Genomic DNA, 18967 nt, shown 5'->3' with positions numbered 1-18967 from the left:
GGGCGCCACAGCAACTGGGGAACGCACGACATGACGACTACAGAAGTTTCAATAACGTCAACCGGATTTGTGCAAGGCCCACTTGGCTATCTACAGTACTACATCTAACCCCTCGGATCTCACCTGTAAGCAGAGAGCCGCATGGCGCGTGCTCCATGTCTTGTGACACGGTCTAGCGTCTTCCGCCCGCCAAGGTCGCAGAAAAGGACCGTTCCTACCTATCAGCAAGAAAATCCACCACTGCGTAGCCTCAACACCTTCGAGACAGCCATAGCAGGTGCAGTGGAATGGACGACACGCATGGCTCCAGCCGCCTTGGGGTCCAGGACGCTCCCAAACTGAACACCACCGAGTCGGAACGGGAACCACTGCTTGCACGGCGCTCTTCGTCCTCATCACGCGTGGACCAGCAGCTACCCAAGCAGCTCACTACGCGACATGCATTTGCCGTTCTTGTCACGCTTCAGATTGGCTCGGGAATCTTCGCTTCACCAGCGCAAGTTGACAGCAACGTGCCTTCCCCTGGAGCTGCTCTCCTAGTTTGGGTCCTTGGCGGGCTGCTATCATGGGCAGGAGCAGCATCGTTCGCTGAGCTTGGTGCTGCGCTTCCACTGAATGGTGGTATGCAGGAATACCTACGCCACATCTACGGCGACACGGCTGCCTTCCTCATGGCCTGGGTGTACATCCTCGGCGTGAAGCCTTCATCCATGGCCATTCAGAGTATTGTCATCGCCGAATCCATAGGATCGGTCACATCCAGCACCGGCGACTTACCAGAGGCCAAAATACTCAAACTCATCGCTGCCATAGCGTTTGTCTCCATGGTGCTGCTCAATTCCATCAACACCAGGTTCACAATGAGGCTGAGCGAGTCTTTCACAGTCTTCAAGTTATCGACTGTCGCCCTGATAGTCTTAGGTGGGGGCGTTGCTGTAGTGGCACATCTGATCAATCCAAACTCTTCCTTCTCCGGGCCGAGCGACTGGTACACTCGCAATTGGTTTCAGACAAGGTCGACAGTATCGGACGGCCAAACTATCGACTGGGTGTCCATGGGAACATGGGACCGTTACGGCCACTATTGCGCAGCGATATACGGAGGACTTTGGGCGTATGACGGATGGGACAACGTGAGTGCATACCTCTTCTGCTCCAATGATGCCAGCTGACAGCGTTATCTAGGCCAACATCGTCGCGAGCGAAATCCGCGACCCAGGTCGTGCTCTTCCAAAAGCGATCAAAGCTGCCATGATCGTAGTACTTAGTTCGTTCGAACTTGTGAACGTGGCTTACTACATCCTTGTGCCTTGGGACAAGCTAAGCAGTAACAACGCGGTGGCTGTCGCTGCTGCCTCGTCCCTCCTAGGAAGACCCGCTGGTATTCTAATTACTATTCTAGTTGCTGTCTCCTGCGCGGGATCAATCACTAGCAATGTCTTCGCAGTGGGCAGACTGACGATGGCTGCATCGCAGCGCCATTATCTTCCGGCAGTATTCAGCAAACGAGGGTTGCCGACGACGCAGAGGGCTGATGCAGACAGCGACGGTTCATTCAGCCTCGATGCCCCCATGTAAGCCCTTCGAGATTATTGTTTTCCACTATTGACTAACGCTGAAAACAGGTACGCTAACGCTTTGGCTTTGGTCGTGACTCTCGTCTATATCCTGACAGGTAGTTTTCGGGCACTCTTGACGTTCGTTGGTATGGCTGAATGGGTCTTCTACGTCAGCACGGTAGTTGGATTGCTTATACTCCGCCGCCGAGAACCCCAGATGGAACGACCTTACCGACCGCTCGTTGTCCTTCCCATCATCTTTGTCATCGTTGGTACTCTGGTGATCTTACGATCTGCACTATTCGCGCCAATACAGAGCGCAGTCCTGGTCGGACTTCTCGTCGTTGGCACTCTGATCAGCATGATACGGAGTAGAGCGAGCTCATGACGATCGATCGATGAATCTGGCAGCGACCAGGGACAGGCCCGCAGCATTTCATTTCCAGTTCCTGACGGCATCGAACGGTGATGTGCCTGCAGTCCGGTTTCTCCATATCCTAATTCTCCAAGTATAGCCGAACCAATCTGTCTATCTTGACGAAGTATTGAAATCGACTGAACTGCCATCGCTAGTGACACGGCTAAGGTGGATGTGGAGCTTACGTATGGAGCCGATGCGCTAAGCAAGGTTCAATTACCTAGTCCGATGGCAGTCTATCTTCCCCGCAACTTAGTTTCGACCTCGCTGCCGGCATCGACGCTTTATCGATACCATGGGCTTTCATGCTGATTCTGTCCGTTCCTGCCAATCGCCTACCTGCAATACACCCGGTGCCACGTCCCGCCACGTTGGTAGTACTACCGCAAGTTGCCCTGGCCCCGGTCATGCGGCTTGCCCAATCAGATATATATGGCTTAATAAAATGTCCATATTCGTAACATGGCCGACCTCCGTCTTTGCCGGACATCAGCACTATGACGACAAAGCAACATGACAGTCTACTGTAACGAGACACGATCTTCTGACAGCTGCGAGGCAAACGCACACAACCGCCCGACATCTGGCTTGTGATAGCCAGCCACATCTTGCCTTGCAGGATGATTCTCAGGTCCCAAGATCCAGCTCTAGGGTTTTTCTGAGTGTTGAAGGATGTCTATGTTGTTTGAAACATACGATATATGTTCTCACACAACCCAAGAGAAAGTGCTGCACGATGAGGAAAGACTGAGACCACTTCCATGTTCGAAACAATGCCTTCTTCCAACCAACGGGATCACATGTGCCAAGGGCGTGCATTGCGGTCTTGATTGTGCACATACACTAGCCGTTGGATCCTCAATGCCGACATTCAGATATCATTGGAAGTCCTACGATATGCACGCAAATACCTGAACACTCGGACACATTGATTCCTTGCCAGTCATACTGTTGACTTTCTCGAGAACGTCAATTTTGGTTCAAGATCCCGACTACCTTTAGCGAACGATATGCTTTGGAGTTGCGGGGAAGCCCCCTGACATCGCGTAACTGCACGTCTTGCAGCACATGCAAGAATGTCTGGCTATTCCAAGGTCAGATCGGGGAACCGCACACCTATATGAGCCACTGTATGAACAAACTTTATTTCATTCATTGAAGAGTGAAATGTTCCTCGCCAATGATATTGGGTCTTATTACTCCGCAGATAGTTCTAAGTCGCGACGAGCCGAGATGAGACTCGGGTTGTCGTACAGCGTCATACTGCATCCAGACGACGTATACACTACGTTCGATGAACCAAGGACGAATACAACCGCAATATAGAAGACGGGAAGACGGACGGAGAAGCTACACGGCACTAGCAGGCCGACAAGCGACGAAGAAGTACGCCGGGGAGCAAAGTATAAAAGAAGGCAGAGGATAGACTTCAAGATGACTACCACAAATATCAAGCAGCATCTCAGCATCCTACCTTCGCTTCTACCAGCCCCTCATTGTCTACCTTCAAAGTAGAACCTCCAGCAATCAATATGCGCTACTCCATCCTCGCCTTCGCTGCCGGCGTTGCTGCCGCTCCTCTTGCTTCCACCGGAACTGCCGCTCTTTGCCCCGCTGGGCTCTACAGCAACCCTCAGTGCTGTGCCACTGATGTCCTTGGTGCTATCGGCTTGAACTGCGCAGTCCGTATGTCTTCCGCCCCTATCCCTTCTTGCACATACAGAGGTCGGCGCTGACACTACGAACTAGCCGCCACCACTCCTGCCAACACTAGTGATTTCATCAGCGGGTGTGCTGCTACTGGCCAACAGGCCAAGTGCTGTGTGATTCCCGTTGCGGGTCAGGACGTTCTGTGCCAGGATGTCAGCCCTGGTGCCGGCGCCCCAGGCGGTGGTGGCCCTACTGCTACTGTCACTGCTACTGCCACAGGTGGTGGTGGTGGTCCTACTCCTACCGCTGGTCCTCCAGCCCCTCCCGCTCCGCCTGCTTCCAGCTCTTGTGAGTCTAGCACTGCGCCAGCTCCTACCCCTTCCGACTGTGGCTGCGACGAGTAGTACAATGAAATGATGGATAGCGATAGACGAGGCATGTGAACATGAAGCCCTGCTGGTGGGAGAAGGACATGAAGATATGTATCAACGCATGTGTAGCTGTCGTTATATTCAGTCCAAATTACGGCTGTAGTACCAGACTCTCGTTTTCTGGCAATTAAATGGACAAACTGAATGCAGTGATACGGTGTTATGGTGCGTTCAACTCCTGATGGTGACTGCGAAGAGAGTAGAGATGGATCTGGATGTGGGGATGAATGTCTCAAAAGCATAAGACGTGACGGATCTGGTAGCAGATGCACCAAGAGGATGAAAACATGTGTTACCGTCGCAGTACTAATAATGGTGCTGATATTAGTTGGTGTAGAACCAGTCATTGTGCTGGTCTCCTTTGCGGTGAAAGTGCTGGCCCATGTTGAAACCACGGCAACGATGCTTCCGCTGTAAATGCTGACTGTGTGTTCTTTGGAATGGATGGGAAGGGTGGTGCACGGCCCACAGTCTGAGATCCCAAGCGCGTCTCGATCAGGATGGTCAAAAATCGAAGCGGTCGACGGATTCCTCGGAAGCATTACAAAAGCCACATGCTTACCTTTCGTACGACATCACTCACGTTTTCAGGAAGGGCGGAGAAATGGTGTATGGATTTCCGTCGATACATTAGCTAATGTGCGTCCTAAAGGTTTTTACAAAGCCCTGCTCCAGAGTCAACCTTCGTGACTGAGACCTCACCGTTCGCAATGTTCCCTTCATCGCAGCGCCTCCTCTGCTTACCCGACGTCGCCCATGCTCTCCAACACGCCCACGCCATAGAAGGGAAAAATCGAACACCCTACTAGGCAACTACAGGAGAGCAATCCATCTTCCTTTGTAGAGCAATACTCTACCTAGACGACTACAGGGGTAGCGTTCGATTTTTCCCTTCTATCGCATGCGCCCCTAGGCGACAGGACCGGAGCGCACCATCCACCAGTGAGTCGTTGCAGCTGTGACGTCATCGAGTGCTGCCTTCCCAGCCTCGCCAAACCCAACAGCCCACATGTATCGCAGCCGTGCAGACGTTAGCAGGTTTTGCATGCAGACGGTTCATCTTCTGGAACGTAGGAATATTCTAAGAAAATGTCCGAACCAGAAGCAGCCTCCGTTGGTGGCTGCTGACGTGGAGATTTGCCTTGTTTCGCCTACTGGGTGCACTGGTCCTGGTCCTCGCGGCCAAGTCATGATAAGATTAGAGTGAGAGTCGGCACATCCGATTGCCATAGGAAAGGAGGTCTCCTATCAGCGCGCAGTGGCAAGCTACCACGTCCATGACAGCTGCCTTAGAATCGCACAACAACCTTCCTTATTGGTCTCGATCCCGCAATCAAGGCCCCCGATTTGCTTCCAAAATAGCGGCAAGCTACTGCGGTAACAACATGTCGGAACCATTGGCAGGGGGCCAAGACCACTGATAGGTAGCAGCGCAGCTAGGTCATAGACACACGTGCGTGAGCTGCATCAGCCGCCCCCATTCGGGATGTGAAATGGTCACACCTATTAGCAGCAACATGGTGTGCGACACCGAAAGCCATTCAGCCAGATCTCTTTTACCCTCAAAACTTGGTAATGAACAATATTCATACCACTCGTATCGCCTATCATGTCTGCAAGCCTCGAATTCGCGGCGGGGATCTTCGCCATCATTGGCGTTGCTGAAGTTGTTGTGCGAACGGGTCGGGAGGTTCATGGTTTCCTACGCGATATTGCTGGCGCTCCAGAAGAGATAGATCGATTATGTACTACTGTCAAGGAAACCACACTCCTCGCTGAGGCCGTAAAACAGATTCTGGAAACGTTCGCCAGCCGGACACCAAACGATGCCACGAATCGCAGCGCAGCTCTATTCGAATCGACGTTAAAGAGCTTACAACGTGAACTCCAAAATTTGAGAATGCTCAATGCGAGATTCAGAGGCATGAGCAACACGACTTGGGGTAGGGTGAAGTACGTTCTGGACGAGCGTAAAGTGAATAAGATGTTCAACAATCTTGAGCGGGCAAAGAGTTTACTCGCGAACTCTCTGCAGGTTGCAAGCAGGTACATAACTCCTCGCGTCGCAAAATGGACCTGTACTCATGGCTCATCTAGACAAAGATCGGACGACCAACATCTGGAGACTTTAAGAAGGCACAACACAACCCAAAAGCTATTGGCTTCGACCAAGCGAAACCAAACCACATTGATGAAAGGGCAAGAAATTCTAGGACGTTTGGCAATCTGCCATTATCAAGAAACAAAACGGGCCTCGAAGACCATGGAAATTACCCACCAGGAGCATATGGATGAGCATCAAAGGACCCGAGAGGTGCTATCGGCGAAGCTGGAGGATGTCATTGTTACTCAGTTCGAGAAGTACCGCATATCTCGCGCTAGATTCGTGTCGAATAGAGACATCTTCTTCTTCGGTGAACGTCGCGACATGATCATGGCTTATCTACTCATTGTCAAACCGCATTTGGAAGTCGCGCTGGTCAATCTACTCAACGATGGTGTCGACACGTTTCCACCACATTACGTTTCTTGGCTACAATCCGAGTATGACAACCTCGTAGCATCAGCAGCGCAAGAGGAAGCGACAAAGCATCCGCAATCTACTGCAACTCCTCTGGACCGTTGGCATTACTCTGAAGAAACCAAATCACGTCATCAAGCGGCATCTCGGCATGTCATAGGGCAGTCGAGAATCAAGTCTAGTACACAAGAAGCGCATTACGCAAATCTCTACCTCAGCACACCAGCTATCGCTCATAGGTCCTCATACACACATACTACTCCGTTTGGCAGTTTGCGTTTACAGACTTCTGGCCGGGCGTTTAAATCGAAGCTTCGACGACCAGATGAGGAGGCCAGCTTCACCTTCACTTGCGGTATTGGGCGGTCACTCCACGCCATTCATGCCCATTTTCTTCGCGACGCTTCTGGTCCGTCGAATCCAAGACTCTGCGCCCAACTCAGTGTTTTCACGTTGGCTGAGTCCGAGACCCATTACAACCAGCTTTTCGCATCTGCTAGTGCTCGAGAGATTGATGATGCACTACGAAAAGGCGTGATCTCTCCGTATGAGATCAACCGAGAAGGAAGAAACCTATGTCTCTACGTAAGTCCTACTCAAAGCATACTAATGAAAAGAGTCAAAGCTAACTTGCGTTACGTAGTATGCTGCAGAACACACACGAATAGACCTGTTCGACTACTTGGCAAGCCAAGGTATCGGCGTATCAAACCTGAAGTGAGCCGTTCCTAATATCCTGTTATGACTTTTCCCTGACGTGAAACAGCCACGATGTCAGTCTAGTCGCAGGTCTCTTCATGCGCTCGATAGTTGATCATGACAGAGCCGCATTTGAGAGAACTGTTGATCACATCATCCCTCAGGTCTACGAGTCGTCTTCATTTCTTTTTGAGACAACAATGAACATGCTGCTCTGGGACTACTACAAAGGCAGGTCGCGTTCTTTACTGAGCGAACAGATACAAAGATTGCAGCAAGAGGGCCTCATATCGGAATTGGTAAGCCTGAATGATGAGCCGTGGGACTGGCCTTCGGTAGCAAGTATCATTGCACCACTCCTCGAAATCGATGCTGCATATATCAACACGATGGGTAGTCTTGGCCGCAACAGGATCCAGCGTTGCTACTGCGTTATCGATCATGAAGGCAGCCCAGGAGACCCAATGGCTGTCGAAGAAATCGCCAACGCGCTGATAAGAGCGGGTGTCGATATACACCATCGCGATCACGATGGTTTGACGCCGAGTATGTACGCTAAACGTTGTGGCGCATGGGAGGGTTGGTGCAGTGCGCTCGCGAGAAATGGATTGCGCATTGAAGATGTAGTGCGAGAAGAAAATGCAGAATGGCTTTTGGAAGATAGATGGAGAGAACTTTGGCGGGAAAAGTATGAAGAGATATGGAAGACTGTTGATCATGGGTCTGTGCTGGCTCAGACTACGGAGGACGGAGGAGGGTAGAAGCCATGATGTCATCACTTTTCTCCGTTCGCGACTACCTGTTGAACCAGCTCCGATGCTCCATCCATCAACTTCTGTCTTGGATACATCTCCCGAATATGACGAAATCATGCACCCTCTGTTCAAAAACCCGCGACGTTCTCGTCCGCTGTCAGATCGACGAGTCGCAGAAATGGCATTTCGTCTGCCCTGGTACATGCTGGAAATCAGTTTCTGGTGGCATTGAAGATGCAAAGGGCATGCAAGATGAATACCCATATTACCGATACGGCGGCATGGTGAGTTTGTACAAATGATCCGAGAGAGGGAAACATGGCTGATCTGAAGTCGTTGGTAGTGGAAAGATAGAAGTGCCGACGGGCCAGTCAGCGCAAAGAAGCCGAAGAAAGTCAAGGATAGGCAGAAAGAGGAGATGAAGGCAAGGGAGGGAGGCACTGCGATACCCTCTGAGGTAGAGAACTCAGACTAAGGAAGGGTGAGTTAAGTCAAATCCTCATTATTTCATTGACAGAGACAATCTCGAAGAGAGAAGCAAAGCGCTAACGATAACAGGTAGAATGTCGATTTATACAATATCCGTACCAAGTTTAGATGGCATACCGGAACTTCCTGTTGTGGAAGTCGGTGTTATCTTCGATAGCATCCGCACCGTTTAGATCGTCGTCTTGGCTATGCAAACCCTCAGCTTCTTCACGATCGCGTTGAGCGTTTCGTCGTACGAGTAAGACTCGTAGGCAAAGCGCTAGCACAACCTGAGAGACAGCGCATCCCAGGAACATCTTCACACCCGTCTCGTATTTAGGAGCTTCTTCAGCCAAGAAGGCTTGAGGGCCTAAAGTGGGTGATCTTAGTAATGACGGTCTTGAGATGGAGCCGAGAATGCTGGAGAGCTTACCGATAATATTACCAACGCAGTATCCCAGGAAGACAAAGGCTGTGCTTGTAGTTCGCTTGGTGTATCCACCAACATTTGATGCGGGTAACTGGAGAGCGATGACTAGAGAGCCAACGAATGAACCGGTCTGCTTGCGTTAGTGGTTGATCAAAAAGGCAGCTGCATATCCATGACATACCAGGTAATACCCCGACAAACATCCAGCCGTATTGGACCTTGGTAGCTTCCAGATCAAACACGTGCCTATTATTGTGGGACAAAGGTAAAGAGCCATGATGATAGTGCGCGCGTTGGGAAGCCGTGAAGCGAGGAACGGACCCGTGAAGACCCAGAACACTTGAGCGAAGCCCTGTGGAATTCCGTACAGTGTCGTTTTGAGTGGATCGCCTCCTGCTACGTCTTTGACGATGAGTTTACCGAAGTTTGCGTTGCCACCGTTGATCATTTCGTTGCATAAGACGAAGAAAAAAAGGATCCAGATCTGAGGGTCGATCAAGGCCTCCAAGACCTGCGGTATTTTGATCTTTCTGTTATAAACTCCAGTACGGTTGCTGGCAGCACGGGCGATTAGAAGAGCTTTCTCTTCCGTGGTAAAGCTCTTGGCGGTCATGATATTGTTCGGCAGTCTGAAGAAGAGCAGTATAGACCAAAGAACGGTCATACCTCCACATATGATGTATATGATCTTCCAGACGACAAAGGTCTTTGCGTATCCACACCCGTAGAAGAGGATACCGCCAACGGCGCTACCGATACCATTGAAGCAGTAGAACATGCCTGCCCTTGCAGGCTGTTGCTTTCCGACGTACCACATTCCAACCATCTGCGAAAGTGAAGGTGCGAAGTCAGTGTACATGTCATATGCTTGCGATGCGACGGAGACCTACCATCATAAAAGCTGGAGTGACAACACTCTCAAAGACACCAAGGAGGAAGCGCATCGCAGCGAAGCCTGCAAAGTCGTGCGTAGCGGCTGTGAGTAACATAACTGAACCCCAACAGAAACAATAAATCGATACGACCCGACCAGTCGGGAAGTGTTGCGCAAGGTATGCGGATGGCCATTCTGCAAATAAGTAGGCGAAGTAGAAGATTGAGGCCAGCCAGGAATATTGATCGCCGGTGATACCAGTGGTTTCGAAAAGATCGAAAACGGCGGAGTAGCTGATCGCTTGCTTGTCGATGTATTGGAGAAAATACGTTCCGCATAGCAGTGGTAGCAATAATAAATCGACCTTCCTGGAAACCTTTTTGTTCGCGTCCCGGTCTTCGAGGAGCTCCGCAATGTACTCTGGAGTGATATTGTGTTGCCGCAGAAATAGGTTCGCTTCGTCCAGGTCTTCGACCTCGCCTTCCATCGCGCTCTCCTCCTTCTTGAGAGAGTTAGCATCCATATTGTTCAGTTGAACCTCTACGTCTTTCGACATAGCTGCTGCTTTGTCGTCGCCCTTGAGGGCATTTGGTTCGGGCTGCATGGTGAAAATGAAGATCGTCTGGCGACGCAGTCCCAATATCTCTGAAGCTTAACCATACATATACTTAATCCTGCCCGGAGACTTCACCCTAACTTCAGAAACCGCGTTTTCTGATGACGTTCCCCACGCTATGAGAATCCGACTGCGCATTGGCAGAATCCATGCGGGCCTCGATAAGAGGGTTGTCGATGGTAGGTGTCGACGCTCCAATCATGTTGCTTGGAAGAAACTTCTATATCTAAATCCTATCTTGTTATCAGACGGAGCAGTACTTCCGAAGAAGCTGGAAACCAGCACCTTGTTGAGAATTGTGGGTCGCCGCCCCGATCAACGGTAGCATCATGCAACTGTGTGGGAACGTTACAGCAACTATAACGATGCGACATCGGCAGTGATAAGAACTCCACATGCTTGCAGATGGGAGATACAACTAGTGTCTTTTAACATCCGGGGTGAGGACTTCTAGCGAGCGCTAGTCGCGGTTAGCCTTCCATTAGCGGCCCGGCATTACTTTGGCTGGATGTTGTCACCGTCGGCATATCTCTGTCTTTGTATCTATCTATTTCCCGATCTATGAATCGTACGAGAACTCCGAAGACGGCATATCACAGGCCAATGCGAATTGCACAATGAGCGATATGTTATCATGATCAGATAGTTGCCTGCTGCAATCCTTCTCAGGTAACTGATCTGATGCCAGACATACCTTTCGGTATCTATTTCTACATCCGACACTGTTCTGACGATGTCTAGAGAGACAGTTTACACGAAGGATGCACCGGCCCCCCCACTCAACGCTTCGCAGGCGGTAGTATGCAATGGTATGGTTCATTGCTCCGGCAATCTTGCGCTCGACGAGAAGACGATGCAAATTATCCCTGGAGGTATACAAGCGGAGACAGTAAGTATATGTGCCACGGAAAGATTCAAATCCGCTGACTACATTGCTTCAGCATCGGGTTCTCGAGAACCTGTCCACTATACTCAAAGCAGCTGGTAGTAGCCTTGCAAGCGTTGTCAAACTCAACATCTTTATCACCTCGATGGTTGACTTCAAGGCTATGAATGAAGTATACAATGAGATCTTCTCCAAGTTCGATCAGAAACCAGTAAGTCATGTGGCGGTGTGGCGGTGTGGCGAGTGATCGTTCTGACAGCATCCTAGTGCCGGACGTGCGTACCTGTTCTAGAGCTAGCTTTCGGTGCCAAAGTCGAGATGGATTGTGTCGCAGTGTTGGACACGCCAAGTGCGAAATTGTAAGCGTAACACGGGTGTGGATGTGGCTCGTTGGTTGTGATGGTTCGGAAGATGTAAGTTGGGGACAAGTAGGAGGTTGGAGGGTGCGGCCGACGCCTTGCCCGATTGAGTGACATCGTCTTATCGATAACAAATTGGAGGCTTGGACCCGAAGAAATCACGTCGTTCCGCTTTGCGCAACGCGATCAATGCAAGTGTTAGCATTTGTGAATTTCGCGAAAGATATGACCCGTTTGTGGTTATCGGAAGCTTTGGGTTGTCCGGCGGAGAACCTGGGGTGCGGGCTTGGCGTTGAACATGCACCTCCGACCCAGCACCTACTTAAGGCCTAGCGAAGCCAATAACCGCTTGTGCACCTCCACGGCATAACCTATCGTTCGTTAAACCTTGCAAACAAGTCCCGCCAATTGTCGACGCATCTACGTGACGTTCGTACAACGACAGCTACACAATGCCAGATATTATCGTTATCGGGTAAGCTCGATTCACCGCATAGCACACGCCGTCTTTCTACAGCTAACATATCTCGCCACAAAGAGCAGGAGTCTCCGGACTGACATCAGCGTACCTCCTATCCAAAGATCCAAGCAACAAGATCGCTGTAGTAGCAAAGCACATGCCAGGCGATTACGACATTGAATATGCATCACCATGGGCTGGCGCGAACTTCATGCCGTAAGCTTTCTCACAAAAGCTATGAGTCACAGCATTGGCTGACGCAAAGTGGAAAGGATGTCCTCATCACCAGGCAGTCAATATGAACGCAGAACATGGCCCCAACTCAAGCGGCTAGCGATAGATGTACCAGAAGCAGGCATCCATCTTCAGAGTCAGTACACTCTTCTACCGTGCCATACCACACTTCATGGCTAACAAATCAGAATGTCGAATCTATCGCCGGCAGAAAGACATGGATAAACTGAGGAGTAGCTGCGGTACTACCTTCAATAACGTCTTCGCTGAGAACCCATGGTGGCGCAACCTGGTGGACGAATACCGAGATCTCTCTACCTCCGAAATGCCATCAGGAATGGCGTCAGGTTGCGAATTCGGTTCTGTGTGCATCAATCCGGCGCTCTATCTCCCTTGGCTCGTAGGCCAATGTCGCGCAAACGGAGTGGTGTTTCATAGAAAAGTTGTAACACATGTATCTGAACTACGGTCCGTTGGTCCTAGCGGTTTCAATCCCCATATCATTGTCAATGCGACAGGGTTGTCATCCGCGAAGCTAGGGGGTATTGAAGACAAGAGCTGTTACCCCATACGTGGGCAAGTGGTCGTAGTTAGAAACGTGGCACCGGCGATGATATGCGTATCTGGAACGGATGACGGCGATGATGAGGCATGCTACATGATGACACGAGCTGTAGGCGGCGGAACTATCCTGGGAGGCACGATGCAGAATGGGAACTGGGAAAGTCAACCGGATCCCAACACCGCCAGTCGTATCATGAAGAGAGCTGTGAGCATGTCTCCTGAATTGACAGACGGCCAAGGGCCGGAACATCTCGATGTTATCCGACATGGTGTTGGATTAAGACCTGGAAGGGAGTCCGGCGTAAGAATCGAGAAGGAGAAGGTAGATGGGATATGGGTCGTACACAATTATGGACACGCTGGGTGGGGTTATCAGGGATCGTACGGGTGCGCCGAGCAAGTTGTTGCTCTTGTTAACGAGATCCCGCCGCAAGCTAAACTATGAATATGAGGACCAGTGGAAGAAAAATACGAACGGTTCAACTACCTATATGGAATAGAACACAGACGGCTCTTGATGCCCATGTAAGAGTCGCCGATACAAGTAAAGTATTACTGCTGAGACAACTCGACCTTGGACCACCAAAAATCGCTTTCCTCTTTCGCGTAAGTGTCATCAACCATGATGGCCGGCTCGCCAATTGTCTCTCCACCAATCAGCTCCGTGTTGTCTCTTCCAAATATCATCACCTTCGGGTCTGATCTATCATAAGGCTTCCACTCCGTTCTGTTGGCATACGAGCCGCCAAGCCCATTCGGGCTGCCAGTACAAACGAAGCTAGTAACGTACGCATGCAGTATACCGGACAACTCGTCTTGGCTTTTGGACTTCGCGATGAACGAAGGATCTCTTACTTCATAGAACATGTTATCTGCATGACGAGCTCCATAGACGATATCCCGTCTCATTGCCCAGTGGTATAGATACACAGGAGTATCCTGGCTAGCAAAGAAAGCCGTTTGACGAACTGGAGCCACGTATGCATAGTGTGCGTAAGCCGCTTCGATACGCTTATACATTGGGCCAACACCATGCTCAAGTCGTGTCTCTTTGTAGATGGACTCGGGCACCTCTGTCGGATCGGGATACAAGCGATGTATTGTTTGGATATCATCCTCGCTCATCTGCGGCAGCAAGGTCCTCCAGAAATCCAGGAATTCTGCGGAGGTCGACATCTTCTTGTCCACATACAGTGAGCCTTCGTTGCCTTGAAATCCTGTCATAATTGGCATTTTGTGCCATTTCCCTGTTCGCCAGGCGTCGATCGGACGGCGGCGAATGATTTCGTTATCGATTACTGGCTGGAACGCCCAACGTAGACTGGGGTTATATTTTTGGAAGACCTTGGTTTGGGCTTTGGCGATAGTGGAGGTGGGAACTTTGCGGAGGTAGCTAAATATTTCCGAGTCATCCAGGGATGACGGACATTCGACTTCCTTCAAGAAGTCGGCAAACTGCATTTCGTGAATCTCAGCGTCTGGGTTGCGGACGGCGCGGGACGTGGGAGCGCCGGATTGTATGACAACACGGTGGAACTTGGGCTTTGTTCCCTCTTCGTAGTTCAGGAGATGATGTCCTATCTAGAGAATGTCAGTCAAGCTGATCGATAAGAAAACAGGCCTCGTACTTACAGAGTGTGCGCCGGCTGAAAGTCCTATGAGGGTTACGTTGTTCTTATCGCCCCCAAAGTACTGAATGTTCTCTTCAACCCAATTCAGCAAGCACATCTGATCCTTCAGACCTAGATTCAGTGCACCTTCTGCGGCGCTCAACTTTGATGGTAGAAAGCCCAGGGCGCCTATGCGATACCCAAATGACACTGCAACAAACGGAAGTTCAGACCATCCCACCATGGATGCAGTGTCGTGCATTGCGGCATTTCCTCGATTGAAAGCCCCTCCATGAAGATACACTGCCACTGGCAGGGCCTTTGATTCAGTGGATTCAGCTTGCCGGAAAATGTTAACAGTAAGGCAGTCTTCACTCTCCTCGAGCGTCGGCCCTAGCACGATGAACTGCTGTGCTGGTGCTCTTGGCCCGAAGTTTGAGGCGTCGATAGTCTCCTGGCTTGGTGCTACTTTCTCTGGTGGTCGGAAGCGACGTTCACCCGTTGGTGGTAATGCATAGGGAATACCCTTGAAGGCTTCAACCGCACGAGGGTAGTCGCCACGAACGGTAGTACCTACAACATTACCTTGAGGAATTCGCACTTCAGGTCTTGACATTTCTTTGTGGATTTTGTTTTTCCTGCCGGCTTGTTAATACGCGGCGCGTCCATATAGCCTACACTCAATTTTGCGACGTACCTTCAAACCTTGGTAGATTTTTGAAAAGGCTAAGTGTGTGCAGTATGTTTTTCTTGATGGGATCTTACTCATTCAATGCCGACAGTTATAGCAATATACCGATGTCCATAGATAGCCGTTGGAGTACTCGCCGGCATCGGCAATTGCCCCGCCATTGTTGCTCCACCTAACTTTACGGCTATCAACTTCTCAACCCGCGATTGCACGACTTGCAATGAATTTCCGATGGTGCACAATCGTCCCATGGGTTATCCGTCAGATCTCTTCCGTTAGCTTGAGATGGCGCATCAAGCGGCTCTGGATTGATAAGGTCTTGCGGACACATTGCCTGCATCCTGTTCGGCAAACACTAACCCAGACTTCGGTATTACGTCGGCTCGTCTTCCCATGGTCTTATCAGTGCCAAGTGTATGGATAGGAAAAGATGCCATATCCCACTGTTGCAACAATGGCTTCTCAACCTCGGGCTATCGGGATCATACGAGTCGAACGCACTCCACCAGCTCGAGACATTTTGCGAGTGGGATCCATCGAAGAGCTGTCACAGGCCACTTGCCGCCTGTTTGCTGCACGTTCTCTACCTGAGTAGCTTGCAGGCCCAAGAACATTCTAGGAGCAGGTAATGCGTGAGGGAAACGAGCCTTCCATTGAGTTCAGATGAATCATGAGATGGCAGACGTGACTGCAGCAATGGGTTTTGCGAAGACGGCTTGCAACAGAGGAGTTTCGAAGATGATGTTCGAATGAACCTCAGGAGCGACAGCACCTGGGCAGGGACCTTTGATGTGCACGTGCCAACGCCAACGCGCGTCGCGTCGTGCCACATCTGCGTTCCCAACCTCTCATGTCTAAGATGCACGCTTGTCATAAAGCTCAACCTCATCTTTTACTCGCAAACATGTCTCTAACTCTTGTAATTTTACGACAAGCCTTCATTGGGTTACCTGCTATATTTCGAGACACAGCCATCAGCTGACAGGCGGCGCACCATCAACTACACGAAATCCAAGCCTCAATCACCTCTGCATTCGAGACTGTTCGCTCCTTTGACGCAACAAGTCACATCATGACGACTATCCTAGATCTTCTTGGCTTCGAACAAGCCCAATGACGCTAGGACAGAAGTTCTTTACAAATAGTTCCAGACCGGGTGAACAACCTACATATTAATCCCATTCATTCGCACTCTCCTGGGCCGTCTAGAGCTCGCGAAACACGTTTGCAGCGTCTATTGAAACGTCTGGTACCACAAATGTCCCCGAACTATACTGGTGACGCAATGAGCACCTCGCAATTTAAGCCAAGAACGACGTCTCCAAAGCCGGCGACAGAAGGGGAAGTATTGCGTATCTGTCGTCATATTTATGCTAGAGTTCATGACAGCTTGGCCAACTCCTTCCATACAAGAACATCGCTCACGATACGTGGAGTAAGGGCGGTGGATACATGCGGCACAGCATCTGTGAAGTGGTCTTCACTGTCCGGTTTCGAGCAGCTCTCTGATCGATAGCCAGGGGAATGCTTCCGACAGTGGCTGAGAAGTACGTATGTTCATCCAATGCCTCCTAGGCAATGCCCTACATCGGAAAAAGATTTCCGTACCAGCTTACGATTCAATTGGCGACTGGCAACAACTGACAATGCACAAGCCATAGTGACCACAACCCGGCAAGCTCCAGTGAAGCGGCGCTTGTTCCGTACGACTCTTCAATTTTATCCATGCCTTATTTTGTGCGTGCGTCTTTTCTTGTAAATGAATAGCGCAGCATCAAAACGGCATCGTCGAAACGACCCACTACCAAAGCGCATGCCTACCAGGACTCGATCACGAACACTAGCAGATTGCTGCGCAGTGTGAAGCAATACTGGCCTGATGCAAGCCGCACAACGTTGCCGTTAAAATTGGTTGACAAGGATGTAAGCAGCCATCAAAGTGTTCCCCCTTTCCTCTTATTGGTGGAAGTCTTCCCTGTCCCAACATTGCTAGCAGCCCTCCTTACTCACACCCGCGTTTCAAGAGCAAGGCGTCGCATTAGCCCCTTCGTCTGCGTCGCCATGGCATGTCTTCGAACACATGTGCCTTGCGAGCGGGCTGCGGATGATGCATGCGAGCCAGTGGTGATCGACGCCTAGCCAGGAACCAGGGTGTGGGACACGAATTGAAGGATTCAAAGTTTGGTGGTGGTCAGTCTGGATCTAACGAGTACAGAATGAGGCCAACGACATTCAGCGTGCGCGTTAAGTGTGGAGTGAACGAAAATCCTCTCAAGTCTCTTGAATAGAGGAGAGCGGTCTGCGATCGGATCTTGATCCCCGCGGCCTTTCCCCACAGCTATTCCGATGAATTTCACGGTCGCAACTACACCGAGTTCACCTTGGTCTTTGCATTTCGCATTTTTGTAGGCAGTGATTTTGGCAACAGTCACACCAACAATGACTCTCCGACTAATCGATCGAACCGAAGGTATGGGCTCCAATCCCACGTTGAGTTACAGAACCTCTCTCGTCGTCATCGTTTTCCTTGCACTCGCCGTCTCCCACTCCCTCGAAGTCTTCATCAGAATCTTCCGTCGATTTCGCTCGTATCGCGGGGTCTACTTCTACGCGCTGATTGCAGCATCTCTCGGTATCATTATCCACGCTTTCGGCTACTTCATCCGCAATTATAATGTATCCGACTCAATTCCTCTGGAGATCACCATGGCCTGTGGCGGAGGCATACTCATGATCACTGGCCAGTCAATCGTACTGTGGTCGCGGCTACATCTCATCAGCCCGGGGAAGAGGGACAAATGGTTGCTATACATGATCATTGCAGACTGCATTCTGGTGCAAGGAGGAGCAACTACGCTTATGGCCGGATCCAATTCGACGAACCCTGAGAAGTGGCTCCGGATATACGAGAAGTGGGAGATATTCCAGGTTACGTGGTTTGTCTTTCAAGAGTGCGTCATCAGCGGATTGTACATCTATCGCACCTCCATACTCATGCGCAGCTCGGCTGTGTTCAGAGGCCCAGATGCAAAGCGTCTCTTCAACCACCTCATCGCCGTCAATGCGATTGTCATCGCGCTTGACGTTACCATCCTCGCTTTCCAATATGCTGGCCTCTATGAAGTTCAGACGAGCTGGAAGACACTCGCCTACGCCATCAAGCTGAAACTCGAGTTCAACATCCTCAATCAACTCGTCGACTTCACAACGCAGGGATTTCCTGCGCAGGCCGGATCGCGTCCTATCCCTGAAACAAGCGGTGGACGCGGAATTTCGAAGAATGGTCTAGGCGACGACACGCGCGGTTCACGATTCGGCCCCTCGACGTATGCGCGTGTGTACGAAAACGGGACATCTGCGATACCGATGGGGAACGTTGTAATGACTACAGAGATCCGGGTCAGTGTTGAGCAGGACGCTATCAGCGAAAGAAGTACACAGGTACTGCGCGACAGGAACGGTTCGATGGCTTGACCAGCACACTGACCTTGCGATCTGTTCATAGAGAGGATCCTTCCGCCCACGTAGGTTCATCTGATAGAGCAGGGCCCCTAATTAGAAAATCCAAGAGTATATCCACCATATCTCAATACAGACTGTCACGACGCTACATCAGCATGGGGTGTTGGTGACCGATGTGTCGTCCTGAGGGTCTGACCTGGGTTGTTAGTTCTAGGTCTATGACAGAACGCAAATGGCCAAAGCGACTAGCCACTCGTGACAATGAGCTCTTCTCGCACTG

At 50.7% G+C, this 18967-nt stretch overlaps 7 protein-coding genes across 7 annotated transcripts; 5 read left to right on the top strand and 2 right to left on the bottom strand.

Moving 5' to 3' along the window:
• Window positions 1–287: 287 nt before the first annotated feature.
• ACET3X_004433 (uncharacterized protein) lies at window positions 288–1947 on the top strand (the record flags this gene model as incomplete). Its single annotated transcript, XM_069450637.1, has 4 exons — window positions 288–1133; window positions 1186–1446; window positions 1477–1574; window positions 1626–1947. The coding sequence occupies 4 exons, from the start codon at window positions 288–290 to the stop codon at window positions 1945–1947; spliced, it is 1527 nt and encodes a 508-aa protein (XP_069308411.1).
• Window positions 1948–3509: 1562 nt separating this feature from the next.
• On the top strand, window positions 3510–4031 carry ACET3X_004432 (uncharacterized protein; the record flags this gene model as incomplete). Its single annotated transcript, XM_069450636.1, has 2 exons — window positions 3510–3663; window positions 3727–4031. The coding sequence occupies 2 exons, from the start codon at window positions 3510–3512 to the stop codon at window positions 4029–4031; spliced, it is 459 nt and encodes a 152-aa protein (XP_069308410.1).
• Window positions 4032–5667: 1636 nt separating this feature from the next.
• ACET3X_004431 (uncharacterized protein) lies at window positions 5668–8508 on the top strand (the record flags this gene model as incomplete). The annotated part of the gene is made up of 6 exons (XM_069450634.1): window positions 5668–6104; window positions 6156–7164; window positions 7223–7296; window positions 7346–7577; window positions 8195–8317; window positions 8377–8508. The coding sequence occupies 6 exons, from the start codon at window positions 5668–5670 to the stop codon at window positions 8506–8508; spliced, it is 2007 nt and encodes a 668-aa protein (XP_069308409.1).
• A 118-nt stretch (window positions 8509–8626) lies between these two features.
• ACET3X_004430 (uncharacterized protein) lies at window positions 8627–10409 on the bottom strand (the record flags this gene model as incomplete). The annotated part of the gene is made up of 4 exons (XM_069450633.1): window positions 8627–8871; window positions 8935–9061; window positions 9113–9757; window positions 9822–10409. 4 exons carry the CDS (start codon window positions 10407–10409, stop codon window positions 8627–8629), a joined length of 1605 nt encoding a protein of 534 aa, XP_069308408.1.
• Window positions 10410–11154: 745 nt separating this feature from the next.
• On the top strand, window positions 11155–13369 carry ACET3X_004429 (uncharacterized protein; the record flags this gene model as incomplete). Its single annotated transcript, XM_069450632.1, has 7 exons — window positions 11155–11310; window positions 11363–11518; window positions 11575–11666; window positions 12112–12141; window positions 12205–12342; window positions 12399–12496; window positions 12549–13369. The coding sequence occupies 7 exons, from the start codon at window positions 11155–11157 to the stop codon at window positions 13367–13369; spliced, it is 1491 nt and encodes a 496-aa protein (XP_069308407.1).
• A 107-nt stretch (window positions 13370–13476) lies between these two features.
• Window positions 13477–15150, bottom strand: ACET3X_004428 (uncharacterized protein; the record flags this gene model as incomplete). The annotated part of the gene is made up of 2 exons (XM_069450631.1): window positions 13477–14505; window positions 14557–15150. 2 exons carry the CDS (start codon window positions 15148–15150, stop codon window positions 13477–13479), a joined length of 1623 nt encoding a protein of 540 aa, XP_069308406.1.
• Window positions 15151–17664: 2514 nt separating this feature from the next.
• On the top strand, window positions 17665–18699 carry ACET3X_004427 (uncharacterized protein; the record flags this gene model as incomplete). The annotated part of the gene is made up of 1 exon (XM_069450630.1): window positions 17665–18699. The coding sequence occupies one exon, from the start codon at window positions 17665–17667 to the stop codon at window positions 18697–18699; it is 1035 nt and encodes a 344-aa protein (XP_069308405.1).
• Between the last annotated feature and the right edge of the window lie 268 nt (window positions 18700–18967).

Source organism: Alternaria dauci, chromosome 3 (assembly GCF_042100115.1).
Source record: "Alternaria dauci strain A2016 chromosome 3, whole genome shotgun sequence".
Lineage (NCBI taxonomy): Eukaryota > Fungi > Ascomycota > Dothideomycetes > Pleosporales > Pleosporaceae > Alternaria > Alternaria dauci.
Note: the sequence above shows the minus strand (reverse complement) of the source record. Positions and strands in the feature narration are given on the sequence as shown.